Here is an 18,217-nt window from a genome sequence, read left to right on the forward strand (position 1 = left end):
GAAAGGAGGAGGGCAGATTGATAGAAGGGAGAGCAGATTGAGGGGAGCAGTGGTCACAAGCAAAACACTAGTGAGGAGGGGAAAAAGATGAAAGGAAAGAGAAAAGTACAAATGGGGGGGAAATAGAATGGAGAGAAATGCAGAGTTGGTAAGTATAACTCTGAATAGGAATGGGATGAACTCTCTCATAAAATGAAAGCAGGAAGCATAGTCGATTAAAAACCAGCATTCCACAATATGTTGTTTATAAGAAACACATATGAAGCATAGAGATACATACAGAAGTAAAGGTAAAAGACTGGAACAGAATATATTATGCTTCAGATGAAGTAAAAGAAAAGCAAGGGGAGAAATCCTGACCTCAGACATAGCAAAAGCAAAAATAGATCACATTAAAAGGGCTAGGAAAGGAAGCTATATCTTTCTAAATGATGCCATAGAAAATGAAGTAATGTCAATATTAAACATATATGCATCACATAGTATAGCATCCACATTCTTAGAGGAGAAGCTAGAGGGACCTCAATCTCCCTCTCTTAGAATCAAATCTAACCATAAAATAAAGAAGGAGGTTAAGGAGGAGAATAGAATTTTAGAAAATCTAGACAAAATAGACCTCTGGAAAAAAATTGAATGATGATATTAAAAAATATACTTTTTTCTCAGTGGTACATGGAACCTAAACAGAAATCGATCATGTATTAGGGCATTAAAAACTTCACAATCAAATGCATAAAGGCAAAAGTATTAAATGCATCCTTTACAAATCATTAGACAATAAAAATTACATATAATAAAGGGCCATGGAATGTTAGATTAAAAAGTTAATTGGAAACTAAGTTCTTTTTTTTCAGTTTCAAGTCCTTTATTTGGGCAGGATCTGATCACAAGCTGCCTTTGGGGGGACAGATGTCATTCCACAGGTCCTGAAATCCAAGTTCTTTTCACTGTTGTGATCTCCGACAATGTGCCTGAGGGTTGAGCTTCACTTCTGGCCCTTCAGGTAGTTCCAGCCATCTTGACTGTCCTCCTGGATTGTGGTGGGAGTGGCAGACAGTGACTTCATCAAGTTATTGATTCCAAATGTCTCTTAAGTTAAAGTTGAAACGCGGAAGGAATGGGATCTCCAAGCAGATGCCCATGTGCTTCCAAAATAAGTTTGTGTAATGGTTGAAGGCATCAGGGATGGCTTCCTATGCCCTTCTGAAGAGCCTGACTCTCAGAACTGGACCCCAGCAGCCCTTGATTGCAAATGAAGTACACCGACCCACCAGCCAAGCCGGCCTTAAGGAAAAACCCAAACAGGGGCCGCAGGTGGGCAGCCATGGTCACCGAGCGACAGCACAAGTACACAGAGCTCTGCCCACCGTCCGCCCCTAAATAAGTTATTTTTAAAGTATGAATGGATCAAACAACAAATCATAGTAACAATCAGCAATTTCTTCCAAAACAATCACAATGAGAAGTTATCATACCAAAACTTGTAGCATGCAGCCAAATCAGTTATTAGGGGAATTTTATATCTCTAAGTGCTTACACAAATGAAATAGAGAAAGTGGAGGTCATTGAATTGGGAATGCAACTAAAAAAGCTAGAAAAAGAAAAAATTAAAACCTCCAATTCAGTACCAAGGTATTAATTTTGAAAACCAAAAGAGAGAGAGATGAATAAAATTGAAAGAAAACTATTGAACTAATAATTAAAGCTAAGAGTTTGTTTTATGAAAAAATGATGAAATAGATAAAATTATGAATAAGTTAATTAATTTTTCTTTAGTTCTGATTCTTCTTTAATAATAGGATTACTTTGGTAATATGTTGAACATGATGTATAAACTATCAGATTAATTGTTGTCATGGGGGGGAGAAAAGGGAGGTTGTAAAAAATGTCTAATACAAAAATTTACCAAAAGGATGAAATTTTAAAGTTATCATTTCCTGTAACTGAAAAAATAAATGAAATAATATTAAAAAAGGTATGCATAATTTATAACCACTTGAGCACATAAAGAGGCAATTTTTAATATTCTTTTTCTTTTTTTAGCTTTTTCAAGGCAATGGGGTTAAGTGACTTGCCCAAGGCCACATAGCTAGGTAATTATTAAGTGTCTGAGACTGGATTTGAACCCAGGTACTCCTGACTCCAGGACTGGTGCTTTATCCATTGTGCCCCCTAGCTGCCCCCACTGCACCACCTAGCTGCCCCCAACAGGTAATTTTTAAAGAAAAAAATTCAAGCTTTCAACAATCATAAGAAAAAAGGGCATAAATCAATAATTAGAGGAATGTAACTAAAGAAACTTGAAATTTCATTTCATACCCTTCAGAGAGGCAAACCTGACCAAAAAAAAAAAGAACAAGGAGTGATGAAGAAGCTATCAAAAAATAGGCACAGCAATATATTGTTAGTGCACGTGTAAAGTGGTCTGGATAGTCTGTAATATAATTTAATCATATGGAATGTCAAGAACATTACCAAATTATGTATATACTTTGATCTGGCTATATCAACCAAAGAAATGAAAGAAAAGAAAAAAGAGTTCTATGTACAACAACATTTATAGAAATTCTTTTGTGACCAAAAATTTAAATTAAAGGGTTATTCTATTGGTGAATGGTGAAGTAAGCTGTGTTATAGGAATGTAATGGTATATTGTGCCATAAGAGAAAATGAAATGGAAGTTACAGTTGAAACTAGGAAGACCTCATGAACTTAGGAGGAAGAAAATGAGTAGAACAAGAGCAATAACAGCATTATAGAGAAAAAATAATTAATAATTATAAAAGACTAGAACTCTGATCAATACAACAATAAATGAATTCAAAACGATGATAAAATGAATCTCCCATCTTACAAAGAGATGATGAACTTGAAATGTAGAGACATACGTTTTGGACTTTCATAAAGTCCATATAGTTCTGCATTGAGGGATTTTTTTCTCAATGGGGAGAAGATAGTGAGAGGGACAAATTGAAAAAAATGTTATCTGCAAATTTAAGAAAAAAAATTTTTTAATGTGATGTCTGAGTCTTTGTTAGTGACATGTATTAAGACAGGGAAAATAAGAGATCTCACAAGGTTGGAGAAGAGCAAATGTCTGTCTTTTTTTTTCAGAAAAGAAAAGAGACCAGGTCCTTCAAATTTTGTGCCAGTGAGACTGACTTCAATTCCTGGAAAAATTATAAAATGACTTATTAAAAAGATGGTTGGTGTACATTTAAATGAAGGAGTTATGATTAAAAAGTCAGTCAAGAAGATATTTGTGAAGAAGATATTATGTCAGACTAATTTCATGTGATTGGTTGGTTGTTGTTTGTCCTCAAAGAGGACCAAATTGACAATATTATGTTAGAATCAAGTTACAATGGGTTCAACTGTAGTTAGAACAATATGAACTTAGAATGTCCAATTAGGCACAACTAGTCCTTGTAAATATTTTGGGGAAATTCCCTAAATTTGCACATTTCCCATTCCTTTTGAGCTATTTCAATTCTACTTTGCTCATAGTCCATAGCACCTTCTTTGAAGAGGGCATGCATGTGATACAGAGGGTTCTGAGTCAGTGTCTTCAGAGGGACCTTGAGATTGTCCTTGTATCCCATCTTCTGACAACCATGTGCATTCTTGTCTTGTGGGAGTTCTTCATAAAATGGTTTTTGAGGCAAGATCAGTGTAGCTAGTACAGTGAAGTTGCACTATCTGTAGTCGATTTGAATGCTTGTTGGTTCAGTTTCAGAAAGTAACTCACTGTCTAGTAACTTATCTTGTGAGTTAATCTTCAGAATTTTGCATAGATAATTCAAATGAAAGTGATTTAGTTTCTTGGAATGGCACTGGTAGACTGTCCAGATTTCACAGGCATACAAACACAAGGACTCTGTAAATCTTCTGTGTATTTTGACCACAGGGTGGCTTCCCCTTGTAGTGCACCATTTCTAGCCTTTTCCTCACTTTAGAAGATGATCAGTATGGTTCTTCATAGGCTACTCAGACCCTGGTACCTGCCAAATTCCATGGCTGCTTCTAGTGAGATGATTCTATGACTTGATCCACCTGTGTGCAAGATTGTGACTACAGTTTCCAATGCATCTGTACCTGTTGCTTCATCATTTGCCTGTTGGCATAGACTTTGAAATAGGAAAAATGGCAAGATGGCAAGGGTGAGGTCTTTTGATTTATGTAAAAATTGGGTTTAGGTGAGGTAGGACTGTGTGAAGTTGTCAGTCTCTCTTCTACACTTGTCACAGTTCAGTGATAGGAAAAAGTCAAGATGATTGGTAATAGCTCATGATGCAATGAATGGCACTGGTGTCTTATGTCTAGGTTTCCATAGTATCTACTTTACCTGCCTTTATGAACATTGGAACAGATTGTTCTCAACCACCCGTTCCAAAAGGAGAAGTCTTTATAAGCTGGGGTAGACAAGGGTTTGAGACTTTTTGATTACCCTCAACCTAGCTTAGCCTGTTTTCTGAAACAGTTTACCATGGTGTGACCACTTGAGCATACTACTATTTTTTATCATATGTGAGATTTAAGTGAATCCTGTATCATTTTCTTATTAATCCTATCTACAGATATCTGATTTTGTTTTGAAACTATATTTTTTAGTGTAACTGCTTAAATCATTGTCATTGTCTCTGAATTTATTTCAAAGTTCAGCTGCCTGTTATGGCTTAATTTTAAAAGCTATCTATTCTTGCCTCAAGAAATTTTGCTAATATTTGGACAGACACAGATGCTGAGACACACAGAGACACATACACAGAAAGAGAACTGCTCAATTCTTAATTTCATCTTCCTTCCCACTTAGATGTGTACAGAAAGAGAATCTGATGTTTTTATTCTACTAATCTAACCTTCAAGGATGCCTAATTTTCTCTGCAAAAGTCTCGGCCACTATCTCAGAACTGACTCAAAAAATGAGCACTTGAATGAAGTGAGCAGAACCAAAAGAACACTGTAAACATTAACTATGACATTGTGAGATGGATCAACTATGAAGGAATATAGTTCCTTTTAGCAGTTCATTGATTAAGGACCTTCCTAAGAGACCTGTTATGGAAACTGAAATTCACATCCAGAAAAAAAACACATAAATAATGCAGTCTGAATGCAAAGCAAAGTATACTGTGTTCACTTTTGTTTTTTTGTTTTTGTTTTTTGTTTTTAGTTTTTGCAAGGCAATGGGCTAAGTGGCTTGCCCACACAGCTAGGTAATTATTAAGTGTCTGAGGCCAGATTTGAACTCAGGTACTCCTGATTCCAGGGCCGGTGCTCTATCCACTGCTCCACCTAGTCGTCCCTTTTATGTTCACTTTTAAAAATTTCTTTTATATTTTTCTTTCTTTCTCATGATTTTCTTTCCTCTTAATTTTAATTACTCTTTCACTCTAATTCCTCTTTGACTAATATGAAAATATATTAAACATGATTATACATGTATTACTTATACCTAATTGTTTACTGCCATGGGAAGGGGAAAGAGGAGGAAGGTCATAAAAAAAGTGTAGAACTCATAAGATAACAAATGGATGAATGTTGGAACTACCTTTGCATGTAATTGGGGGACAAAAGAATTTGTATACTGAAAAAAAGAGCACTTCTTAGTTTCGTGAAAGAAGTGCTCATTTTTTTAAGCATCCAAATTCTTTATTTCTATGCCCTTCCTCCTCTTCCCCCTTCCCATGGCAGCAAACACCTCAAATATACTTAATAAATGATTTTGAATTGAAGTGAATTAAATTGTGAACAAAAGTACAGGAAGGACAGAAAAATGGCAATTGTCCCAATGTTCCAAAAAAAAAGATAAGAGAATATCTTAAAAGTATAGACTAATGATTTTGTCTTGGATTCCTAGGACAATTTTAGCATATCTTACTTAGATTGCTAGAAAAGACACAAAAATGTAAATGGTTATCAGAAAGAGCCAGCATGGCTTCAGGATGATAAGGTCATGCTAAATATTTTCTTTTTTTACAGAGTGATTGAACTGGCAGGTAAAAGTAATGCTGTATAGATAGATTTCACCTAGATTTTAGCAAAGTTTTTTGATACAGTCTCATGCTCTTGTAGAAAATACGAGAGAAAAATTAGATTAAGAAATGGATAAATTATAGTATAATCATTGTTTCTATATCAGTTTGAAAGGTTTGGAAGGAGAATTGCACTTGACCTTGAGTTGTTTAAAATTTGGTGAATGTCTTGGATAGGGATGCTCACTTTATCATTATTAAATATGAAGATGATATAACACTTGGATGGAAAAAAGCAAACAATGCTAGGATCCAAATATATTTTATCAGGTTGGATTATTGCTGTGAACAAATTAAGATGGCATTTAATAGAAATGAATATAAATGCAAACATGGGTTAAATAACTGATATTAAAATAAAAAAATCAGGGCAGCTAGGTGGCGCAGTGGATAAAGCACCGGCCTTGGAGTCAGGAGGACCTGGGTTCAAATCCGATCTCAGACACTTAATAATTACCTAGCTGTGTGGCCTTGGGCAAGACACTTAACCCTGTTTGCCTTGCAAGGAAAAAAAAACCCTAAAATTAAAAAATCATGACAGCATTTTTATAATGATTTGAGATATGCAAATTATTTTATGTATGTTATCTGATTTAATCATTTGACATAAGATCAGACATTAGTTTATCTGAAAAAGTTTTCTGTGTATTAGGATACTTGAAACTCAGTATACATGCACAGTGTGATATGACAATCAAAAGAGATAAATTGATTTGGGGCTTTATGAAGAAATAATTCTCAGAAGGTGTTGATAAGAGTTCTGATCAGGTCACATCTGAAATATTCTATTGAGCTTTTGTTAATACAATGTGGTTAGGATATTAAAAATCTGAACAACATCCAGAAAATAGTAGAGTAAGGAAAAGATTTGTAGTTCATGTTAAGTGATTTGCTGAAGAAAATGATAATGTTCAGCCTGGAGAAAAGACTACCCATAAATGCAATGTAAGGAAAGGAGATAGAAAAATGTAACTCAAAAATCTTACAAAAAGATGAATGATATAAACTCTGTGTGTAATTGTTTAAAAACGTAAAATACAATAACATTAAAAAATAAAGGACAACTCACAGCAGTTTGATAGCTATCTTCACTTATTTCAAAGGCTATCACATAGAAAAAAGATTATAGGGATGCTCACTTTATCGTTATTAAATGTGAAGATGATATAACACTTGGATGGAAAAAAGCTTTCTATGACCCTGAATTTGAGGTTTTCTTGGCAGAAATACTAGTTTGCCATTTCATTCTCCAGTTGATTTTACAGATGAGGAATTGTGGCAAATAGGGTTAAATAACTTTTCCAGTGTCATACAGCTTATATGTTTGTTCTGTACCAAGTTATAAAGTCCAATTTAAGTATGTGTATAGGGGTCCAAAGAAGGTTCTAGAATTGAGAAGTAACATAATCATACTTGTGTTTGAGAGAATTTATTTTGCCTGCTGGTTAGGGAATGATTGATGATTTCTAAGGTTTGATCACAACAATGTAAAGTCACTATATTTGAGAAAGGTGAATTGTCCACTTAGAGAGAAATTGTTCAGTATGAATACTAGAGTCCCCAGGAAGAATGTCAGAGGATTTTAAAGAATGAATGAAAGTGGTAAAGAGAACAAAATTGAATAAGTCAAAAGAATTATCTAGATCTCTCTAGATGAAGTCAATATGGGAAGAAATGAACATGTGGAGATATATAAATGGATTGCAATCTGCATCAAGACTCAGATAAAAAAACACTTTTTGCAAAAAGCTTGTCCTGTTCATCCCCACTCCCCATGCCTTCCATGAGATTTTAAGTTATTTATATTTTTCCTTGAAAGACATGCTGTATCTATTTGATTTTTCCACAGTGGATGGTTTGGCCAAAGACAAATTGGTTATGGATCTCACTCAGGAGATCCTGTAGAGTTCTTGATACTTACTAATACAATGTCATCTGAAAAACAAGTATCTGGTGGTTACTAGTCCCTATAAGGAAATACTTCTTCCTTTTGGACTCTGGTTCAAGCATACTCCATGATAGCAGGAAACAAATCATATGAGCATAGTTTACTAACTTTTGCCTTAATCTCCTTGTTGAGCCTACCTCTACAATAGGTCGACCTACATGCATTTGACTCTACTCATACAGTTGTATTTCAGTAATCTGTAACATTTACTTGGAGTTCTTCAAAAGCCTCCTAATTGTCCTCTCTGGTTGTCATCTTTTGACTCTTAAAACCACATCAGTCCTACTGGTAATTTTTCAATGACTCTTACTTCTATGATAAAACAAAGTTTTCTTAGCATGGCAACATCAGTTCTCCAAAATTTAGCTCCTTCTACCCTTTCCAACATTATTTGCTATGAATGCTTTTTATAAACTATTGTTCTCAAATGGGTCTGCTAGCTATTTGCTTTATAAGACCTTCAATTTCCTGCTTTTGTGCTTCCACAAAGGTGATAGTCCTAATGTCAGAAATGAACTTCTTGGGGCATCTAGGTGGTGTAGTGGGGGTGGCTAGGTGGCATAGTGGATAAAGCACCAGCCTTGGAGTCAGGAGTACCTGGGTTCAAATCCGGTCTCAGACACTTAATAATTACCTAGCTGTGTGGCCTTGGGCAAGCCACTTAACCCTGTTTGCCTTACAAAAAAAAAAGAAATGAACTTCTTCCTCTCCTCTTCCCAGAGGATACAGTGATCTAAAAATCCACATCTCTTGCTTTGAGTATTGCTTCTTAAGAGACTTTCCAGTGAGGAAGCCTCCTCCTGGTCTTTGTGTTCACCCTGCAGTCTTTTCAGGGAGCCTTGAATTATCCCTGGATCCAGGTCACCCGCTGTTGGCCTTTTTGTTCAAGAAACATCTCTGATCTGCATCAGTTCAAGATCCAGGGTAACTGCCTCCTGTCTTGTCTTCATCCAAGTGTTTTCCCAGAGAACCCTGAATGAGCCCCAGATACAAACTTTTTTGGTCCTTAAGGTTAGGATTTCTGTAGTGCTTTTGTCTTTACCCATTTCCTACCTCTTACTTCAATTCTCCCAGGAATCCTGATTTTCTGAGAGGTGGATTCCTGGGCCTCACAGAATACAATTTGGCATCATAAGATTGAACCTCAAGGTAGAGTTTTGACCACTTTTACTACCTGTCACTCTTGGGAGAACTCTCGACTGCTACTAATACTTTGCCTGAACTCATTCCTCAATGATTTGCATACTCCTACCACATACATACATACATCATGCATCCTAGTGATTCTGCACTCTCAATTGTCCTTGTACAAACCATATCCATTCACTGTCCACTCTCTCATGCCTATCTTTTCAGCTTTACCTTTTAAATGTTGATCTCAGATTTGCACCCCATCTACAATGCTTTCTGGAATTAAGGGTCTATAATTATCAAGTTTGATTATAATTAAGCAAGCTTGCTTTCAACTTAAAATTTTTTCTTTCTTATTGCCTGTCTTTTGGCTCTCAATGAACTCTGCTTCTCAAGAATATATTGCTGTCCTTTCCAATACTGGTTGTGTTGAGATTCACATTCTGAAATACTGTGGTTTGGCATAGGATGTCTAAGAAAGAATTCAAAAGATATGAGCTCTGTCCCAAGCACAAACTCTAGCAATGAGAGCTCTGACATATTTTCATTTATATAGGGAGAGAAAAAGATAGAAGAGAGAAAAAACTCAGATAAATAATTCTATTTGAAGTGGATTTGGCTGACAGAAGTTGGCACATCCAAGGGACAGAACTTAAGTTAAGGAGGACTTTTGCATATCAAAGAAGACCCCAAATGCTGATAATAAGTTATTAAGATGCTAAGCAGATCAGATTCCCACTTATCACATGAAAGGTAAAAGAACAAGTATGACTTCAAGCAGATCTAGAGCAGTAGGGACAGATAACTGGCAACCATAAGACAAAAAGGTCTTGGGCAAAAATAAAGATAGTAGAAGGACCTTGGACTTAGGCAGTAATAAGTCATAGCTATCTGGTTCTAGCAAAGACCCAAGAAAGTTACTCAGAGCAAATCTGAATGTTGGGGAGAAGGCTCATTTAATGGGATCCCCAACTTTCATCAATTTCTCTTTCTTTTATACCCCACCAATTCATGGGTCAGTAAGACTGATTTAGAAGACTCCTAGTTAAGCATTATAACTCCCAGATTCTCCCATTTTAAGCATCACTAAACAGCTTCTCCCCCTTTAAGGAAGAAGTTATCCAATGCAATTCGATTGTGATGACAATGAAAATTAAATGCAAATTTATTACTTAATCAAGATTCTGGTTGCTGTTTTCAGCACCATCTCCCAACCTTCCTCTTCTCCTTCCCCTTCCATGATAACACCTTCCTTTTTCAATTAGTGAATATAAACCCTTGCTTGTTTTTATAGTCTTACTCTTAGAGGAATTTGACAAAAATACTGATACTTCTTTAAATACCCTAATATTCCAGTTCTTTACTCATTTTCCATTTCTTACTTCTCCACTCCATCTCAGCTACACAGACATGTAGTTTCATTCTTGATCTTTCACTCATAAGTGCTGTTGTATTCCTATGTTTAGAGACTCTGAAAATCCTTTATCTGACATAATTGTTTATTATTCCATTTTCCCCCTCTGCTTTACAATCCTGTTTATCCTTCCTACTTTTCCAGTGTTATGATATTTTACTCCACTTCTCATTTTCTATGATCTAAGAACATTAGCTTTCCTATTGTTATTTTTATTCTTGGTATTTTCTTATTATCTGTTTACTGGTTCTTCCCATGTTGGAATTTTCTTCTTCCTTACCTTCATGAGTCTGGTCAAAGTTTCCTAACTTTGGCCTTAGCTTTTCCCATCAACATCTCCCCACTCCAACAATTCTACTACTCCCCAATTAAGAAATGTTTCTTGATGGCAGATATTATCTTTTTTGCCTTTCTTTGTATCTACAGAGATTAAAAGTGTTGATTGATTGCCCCTTAGTGTCTATTTTTTCTTTCAAAGTAAAGGTCAGACACTAAAGGAAAGTCTCATGAAAATGACATTCCTGATCACCCCAATGGTTAATGATATATTATTCTTGTAATTAAAGAAAAAAGATGGTGGTCTAGCCATACCTGATCTAAATTTATATGATAAAGCAGCAGTCAAAACTGTTTGGTATTGGCTAAGAAATAGAGTGGTGGATCAGTGAAATAGATTTTGTCCAAAAGAAACAGTAGTAAATGATTATAGTATTCTACTGCTTGTTAAACTCAAAGACTCCAGTTTCTGAGATAAGAACTTATTGTTTGATTAAAAACTGCTGGGGAAAACTTGAAAATAATATGGCAGAAACTGGACATAGACTCACATTTCACATTATTCCAAGATAAAGTAAAAATAGGTATAGGATTTAGGCATAAAGTGTAATATCATAAACCAATGAGAAGAATAAGAAATAGTTTGTCTGTCAGATTTATGGAAAAGAGAGGTGTTTATGACCAAAAAAGAGGTAGAGAACATAATGAAGTATAAAATGGATAATTTTTATTACACTGAATAAAAAAGTTTTTGCAAAAATAAAACCATGTAACCAAGATTTGAAAGAACACAAAAAGCTAGAAAATGATTTTCCTGACTAGTGTTTCTAATAAAGAACTCTTTTCTAAAATATACAAATAATCAAGTCAAATTTATAAGAATATGATTGATAAATAACCTAAGGATATGAATTAGCAGTTTTCAGATGAAGAAATTAAAGCTAGCTATACTTATAAGAAAAAATGCTGAATATTGATTGGAGAAAAACAAATTGCAACAATTCTGGTAACACCTCACACTTATCAGATTGACAAAAACTAAAAAAAAAGGAAACTGATCAATGTTGTAGAGAATATTGGAAAATTGGAACCCTAATGCATTGATGATAAGAGTTGTGAAATGATTCAGTCATTCTAGAGCATACTTTTGAACTATGCCCAAAGACCAATAAATCTACATACTCTTTGATTCAGCAATGCCATTTGTAACACTATATTCCAAAGAGATCATAAAAATGGGGGAAAGACCCAAGTTTACAAAAGCATTTGTAGCAACTCTTTTTGTTGAAGCAAGAATTAGAAAAGGAAGGGATGCTCATCAATTGAGGAATGTCTGAACAAATTAAGATATATGAATGTGGTGGAATAAGAACTTAAAAATGGATAGACCAGAAAAGCTTGAAAAGACTTTGATGAACTAATGCTGAATGTAATGAGCAGAATGGTGAGAATATTGTACACACTGACAGCAACATCATGTAATGATCAACTATGATCAACTAACCTAGTGAATGACCAGTAACAATTCTAAAAGAATTGTGATGGAAAATGCTATCCACAACCAGAGAAAAAACTATGGAGACTGAATACAGGCCAAAGTATACTATTTTCACTTTTCAAAACTTGTTTCATGGATTTATATTCCAAAAAATCCCCCCCCCCCCAAATTCTGAGTCTTCTTTCACAACATGGCAAATATGGAACTACATTAAACATGATTGTACATGTATAACCTCTATCCAATTACTTATTGTCATGGGGAGAGGGGGGAGGATAATAGAGAGATGTGGAACTCTAAAACATACAAAGATATGTTGAGGGGTGGTTAGGTGGCACAGTGGATAGAGCACCGACCCTGGAGTCAGGAGCACCTGAATTCAAATCTAGCCTCAGATACTTAATAATTCCCTAGCTGTGTGGCCTTGGGCAAAGTACTTAACCCCATTTGCCTTGCAAAAACTAAAAAACAAAGATATGTCGAAAACTATCTTTGCATGTAATTGAAAAAGTAAAATTAAATAACATTCAAAAAAATGTTAATTTCTTAAAATTTCTTTGTACATACTTTGGTTTTGCTTAGTTGTATGCAGGTTATATATACTGATGTAGACCATAATATCTTTAAAGTCTGGGACTATTCCATTTGTATCTTTGAACCCCCCAGCACCAAGAACAGGGTCTTTCAAGCAGATGGGCATTTAGTAAATATTTGTCAAATTGAATCATCAACTTGTGATTCTGTTCATAGTCATCATTGTCATCTGCAAAAAATGTCTCTCATCTCAAATTCCATAAGGATGACTTTGATATACATAGACTTGATTCTTTAGAAGCTAAAGTAGAAATATACTTTCATTCTTCATGACATCTCCTGTCTGCCCCTTTTACAGAAGGTAAGAGTCATTCTCCTTCATGCTGTCTTGTCTCTAGCTAGTACTCTAGGTACTGGTCTTGCTCATCACATTTTGCCTTCTTTGGTACCTCTTTCCACTTTTTGGGGCAGCAAAATAAAGTTCTACGATGTTAGATTTCAAATTTAGGGGACCTATTGTCACTGAGGAAGAACAAAACTTGTTTTGGAAAAATAATGGCAAAATATTTCTAAAGATAAGGACCCTTAATTTGCAAATAACTTTGTGATTTCATAGATTTTGGAGATCCTCCTTATGATGGAAACATAACCCTTTCATGCTTATTTATTGTGCGAACTCTTGTCCATATTCTCCCAAACACTGGCCACAGGGTATCTAATCAACACCGCTTTCTTGCACTATGAGGGTAATACTAGTTCACTCCAGCTATCATTTCATCAACTACCAGCATGACCAATTCATCTTTTCCTCCTATCATAGAGTTTGTTGGTGACATATCCTTTTCTCCAATTCCTCAAAAGTTTTCAATGGTTACATCTGACAAAGATATTAGGAGTTTATAATCCTTCAGGGGAAAAGATGTATAAATATATAATGAAGACAATACAGATACAAGTAAATTTTTGTGAGGAGGATACTAACAGCTGAGTTAATCAGGAAAAGCTTCTTCATAGTCTAGGCGGTTTTGAAAAACTAATCTTAAAGGATACTAGGACTTCTAAGAGGTTAAGGTAGAAAGGAAGATCAACCCAGGTATAGTGACCAGTCAATGCAAAGGAACAAAAATAGGCGATAGGTTGTATTATCTGAGCAAGAGTGAGATCATTCTGACTGGATCACAGAATGTGTGAAGAAAATAAGGTCAAATTGAAGGTTGAAGAGGCAGCTACATAACAGATTCTAAAGGGTTTTTAATGTCAAACAGAATATTTTAGATTTGTTCCTTGGTGTAATAACCAGATAGTAGGTTACTGCAATAGTGATAAGGGTCTGAATAAGAAGGGTAGTTATATGTACAGAGAGGAAAAACAGAGAAAGGAGTTTTTTTTGGAGGAAGAAATAACAAAATTCATAAAAGATTATATGTATGGAGTAAGAAAGTGAGGAGTCAAGGATAACACTGAAGTTGAAAACCTAAGTTACTAGAGGGCCAGAATCCTCGACAAAAAAATAGGGAAGTTAGGAAGAGAAGTGGGATTTATTGAAAAAAATCAGTTCTGATAAAACATGTTGAGTCTGAAGATATTTACAGAATATCCAGAGATTAGGACTGCTGATATAGATTATAATAATTAACTATATTAATATAGATTTGGGAGCCATGCACATAGATGTTATAAAGAGCTGTTAGAAAGGCAGTATTCCCTAATCAAACCAGCTTTTCTTTATCATGTAACTCCTCAGAGCATCATGAGAGGAAGAAGGGTGTAAGATTATCAAACCTGAACCAGGATTAGGCAGACACATTGAATTCTTAATTCCTAGTTTGTGCTGTTCTCTCTTCCCAATGTACTTCTGTCCCTGATATCAAGCAAACAACTACAAAAGTGATATGTGGGAACTCACCTCAGTTTTTCTAACTTGCAGTTCGAATTTTCCAAGACCTTACACAGATGTTTTAATTCCGCCTCCTTTATGAAATTTTGACTAATATCTAGATTTTTCAGGCTCTTGTTGAAATTGAGAGCATGGAAGAGATTCTGGAAACATATAGATGAAAGAACACAAAACTCTAAACTGTAGGGAAAAAACACAACATAGTCAGAATGAAAGTAGTCAGTTCAATTTTCCAAGAGCAATTCTTTTCTTGTCTTTCTCAGGGAAATGCACACCCACTTTATGATCATCATCATTTGTTGTCTCCTCTTCACTATAATCAATGTAATTTCTTTAACAATGATTAGATTCTCCCAAATTTTATTTTTTATTATTTTATTTATTTTTCCAATTACATATAAAGATAATTTTTAACAATCATTTTTGTTAGATTTTGAGTTTCACATTTTTCTCCCTCCATTCCTTCCCTCTCTACTCCCCTTGAGAAAAAGCAAACTCATGTAGTTTATACATGTATAACTATGTTAAACATATTTTCATTTTAATCATGTTGTAAAATAAAAATTGGAACAAAAAGGAAAAACCACAGAAGAGGGGAAAAAACTAAAACATAAAATAAATTTTAAAAATTAAAAATAATAAATTTTGTTTTGCATTCAGACTTCATAGTTCCTTCTTTGGATGTGCATGATATTTCCTTCAGAAGTCTTTTAGAATTGCCTGTGGTTATCGTACTGCTGAGATGAGAAAGAGCACTGTGTTGATCGTCACATAATGTTGCTTTTAATGTATACAATGTTAATCTGGTTCTACCCTATTTAGCATCAGTGCATGCTGATCTTTTCAGGCTTTTCTGAAGTCCAATTCCTCATGATTTTTTAAAATGCATTTCATTGTTCCAATTGCATGTAAAGGTAGGTTTCAGCATTCATCCATTTGCAAGTTTATGAGTTTCACATTTTTCTACCAGCCTCCCTTCTTTTCCCCCTCATTATGGTGGCAAACATTCTGGTAAAACTTGTACATATTTAATATATTTTGATATTGATCATGTTCTAAAAAGGAATTAAAATAAAGGGGAAAAATCATGAGAAAAAAAGAAAAAACATCCCATTCACATTTACAGTTATGATTACTAACTCTGCATTTCCCTCCATGCTATCTGCCACCATTTTTACTTTTCTTGCCTTTCCCCTTATCCCTCCTCACCAATTTTGGACTCTTATCACTTGACTGGGCTGTTGCTTCTATCAGTCCTTTTCCCTTTCCTTCTCTCTTTTCCCTTTGATTCCCTGAGATCAGGGCTTTCAAGCAAACCAACAATATATCAATTGTCTTTCCTGAATCTACTTTCAGGTCGACAATTTTAGAGGTACTTTCATTTTCTTCTATTTTTTTTCCAGTCTTTTGGTTTTGTTTGATGGAATTTTGGTGTCTCACAGATTAATTCATTTCTCTGTCCAATTCTGACTTTTAAATTTTTATTTTCTTCAATTAGCATTTTTGTTTCCTTTTCAATTGGTTAATTTTATTTTCTAGCTAGTCAATTTTACCTTTAAAATTATTTTCATTTAATTTTTCTTAATTTTTCATAATTTTGCATGACTCTCATTTCTTTTCTCCCTTTTTATTCTTTTTTTCTTCTTTGTCTTTCAAAATCTTTTTTGAGGTCTTTCAAGAAGTCTTCTTGAAATTGAGACCAGATCATCAACCCCTTAGAAGTTTTACATGTGATTATTTTATCACTGTTTTCCTCTTCTGTGATGGTGTTTTTATCACCCCTATAAAAATAGTTGCTCTAAATGGTTAGCACTTTGTTGTTTTTCTGGTCATTTTGTCAGTTGAGCTCTGCTCCTGTGGTCCTCTGTTCCATTTGGGGGGTGTATGGGTCCTATAAGAAATGTGGAGGGTGTTTGGCTATATTGTTAGCTTATATTACAAAGACCGGGGTTGCCTGTGATTGTGCCTATAGGTAGGTACGTGAGTGTAAGACAAAGGAGTTGACCCAATCTGATCAGACCTGAGATTAGATCAAGCCTGCTCCATCTGGTTCTGAGCTGACCTAGAGTTCTTGGCCTTTACAAGTGTGTCTGCTCAAGGAGGTTCATGCATATTAGTGTTCACTTCCCCTGTGTTCATTAGTATAATGAGCAAGACAGAGAAAACATATATGGGGAATGTATGAATTAGATTTTGACCCTGACCAATAATTGGCATAAAGGGAAGTAACAAGGCTTTCAAACTGCATGTGAGATTAGACATTGTCATAATTCAAGACCTTCTTTCATTAAGAGAGGAGGTCTTTCTTTGCAAAGAAGAATTAATAAATGCATTTTAATCACTCTGGACTAAGTATTTATAATGATGAGTCCCATGCTTTTTTTTCCTTGCTGGAGGCCTAGTTTCTCACTCTGGTGTTTTTCATATTTCCAGTTTGCTCCTTGGGCTAGGGTAGCCCACCAACTTCCCAGGGCTCAAAACTTGCTCTCTGAGCTGGGGTTGGTACTCTTAGTGTTGGCAGAGCTGCACTGAGACCTTAGCTACACTATGGCTAAAAGCCTCTCGATGGCTTCCAAGTTCTCCTACCTACACTTGTTTAGATACTCCTCTTTTACCCATGTGACAGATCTTTTCCAGAAATTCCTAGAAGAAACTTGCTGAAAACTTGTTTCATTGGGGTTTTTTGGTAGGTTCTGTTACTTTAGGAACTATTTAAAGGCTTCATTCAAAGTTGTTTTAGGAGTAGCTCAGCGAACTTCCTAGCTTTGCACCCCTATCTTAACTCTGAGAAAATTTTAAAATCTCAAATTATACTATAAGGCATGAAAGAGTTTTGTAAAGATGGTGGAATAAGTCAGAAAACTTTAGGATTATCAAATTTTCTCCACAAGAAAAAAGTAGGAAATCATTTCAGAGTGAACATAGAGTATCAGAAATAAATAAAATTCATGGTAAAGCAGTTATCCTCCTATGATAATACAAGAAGATCCTAGGAAAGACTTAACCTCTAGGGTTGTATGTTTGGTCTTAGTGAAGCACAAATAACACTAGGTATACACCATTGAATAAAAAAATGAAATCCTGGGGGCAGCTAGACTGGAATGTAGCTCAAGCCTCAATAACTTTTATCTCACAAACAGTGTGGGAGGTTGAAAGCTGAGTAACAGATGATTGAAAGACTTTCCACTATGGAGTAATGTCAAGTATAGCTATGTGGAACTAGTCTGGTCCCCCACTGTGACTGTGGTCCTATGCTGAGAACAGTAGTATTAGGGTAGGTACCCTGACAACTGTGGATACTTGCAGGAGAGTAGAGACCCTTGTTTCTGTATCAAGGAAGAGAAGAAGCTATAGTTTTCAACCACAAGAAATACTAAAGGAATCAGGAACAGTTGTGTAACAGAGTGTCTGGCAGTCCCAGTCATGGCTTAGGGATAGAAGGGAGTGTCCAAGGATACTTGACCCACAGCATAGAGCCCAGAAC

At 35.2% G+C, this 18,217-nt stretch overlaps 1 protein-coding gene across 3 annotated transcripts in view; it reads right to left on the reverse strand.

Moving 5' to 3' along the window:
- The window catches only part of LOC141508603 (NACHT, LRR and PYD domains-containing protein 3-like), an 82,168-nt gene that overhangs the window by 11,881 nt on the left and 52,070 nt on the right, over nucleotides 1-18,217 (reverse strand). For 2 of the 3 annotated variants that reach the window (XM_074217384.1, XM_074217383.1), the window contains exon 8: nucleotides 14,743-14,913. The exons of the other annotated variant lie outside the window; for it this stretch is intronic. In XM_074217384.1, coding sequence (XP_074073485.1) covers nucleotides 14,743-14,913 — 171 coding nt within the window. The remainder of the gene's footprint in view (nucleotides 1-14,742; nucleotides 14,914-18,217) is intronic. 3 annotated transcript variants of the gene reach the window in all.

This window comes from Macrotis lagotis, chromosome 1 (genome assembly GCF_037893015.1).
Source record: "Macrotis lagotis isolate mMagLag1 chromosome 1, bilby.v1.9.chrom.fasta, whole genome shotgun sequence".
Taxonomy (NCBI): domain Eukaryota; kingdom Metazoa; phylum Chordata; class Mammalia; order Peramelemorphia; family Peramelidae; genus Macrotis; species Macrotis lagotis.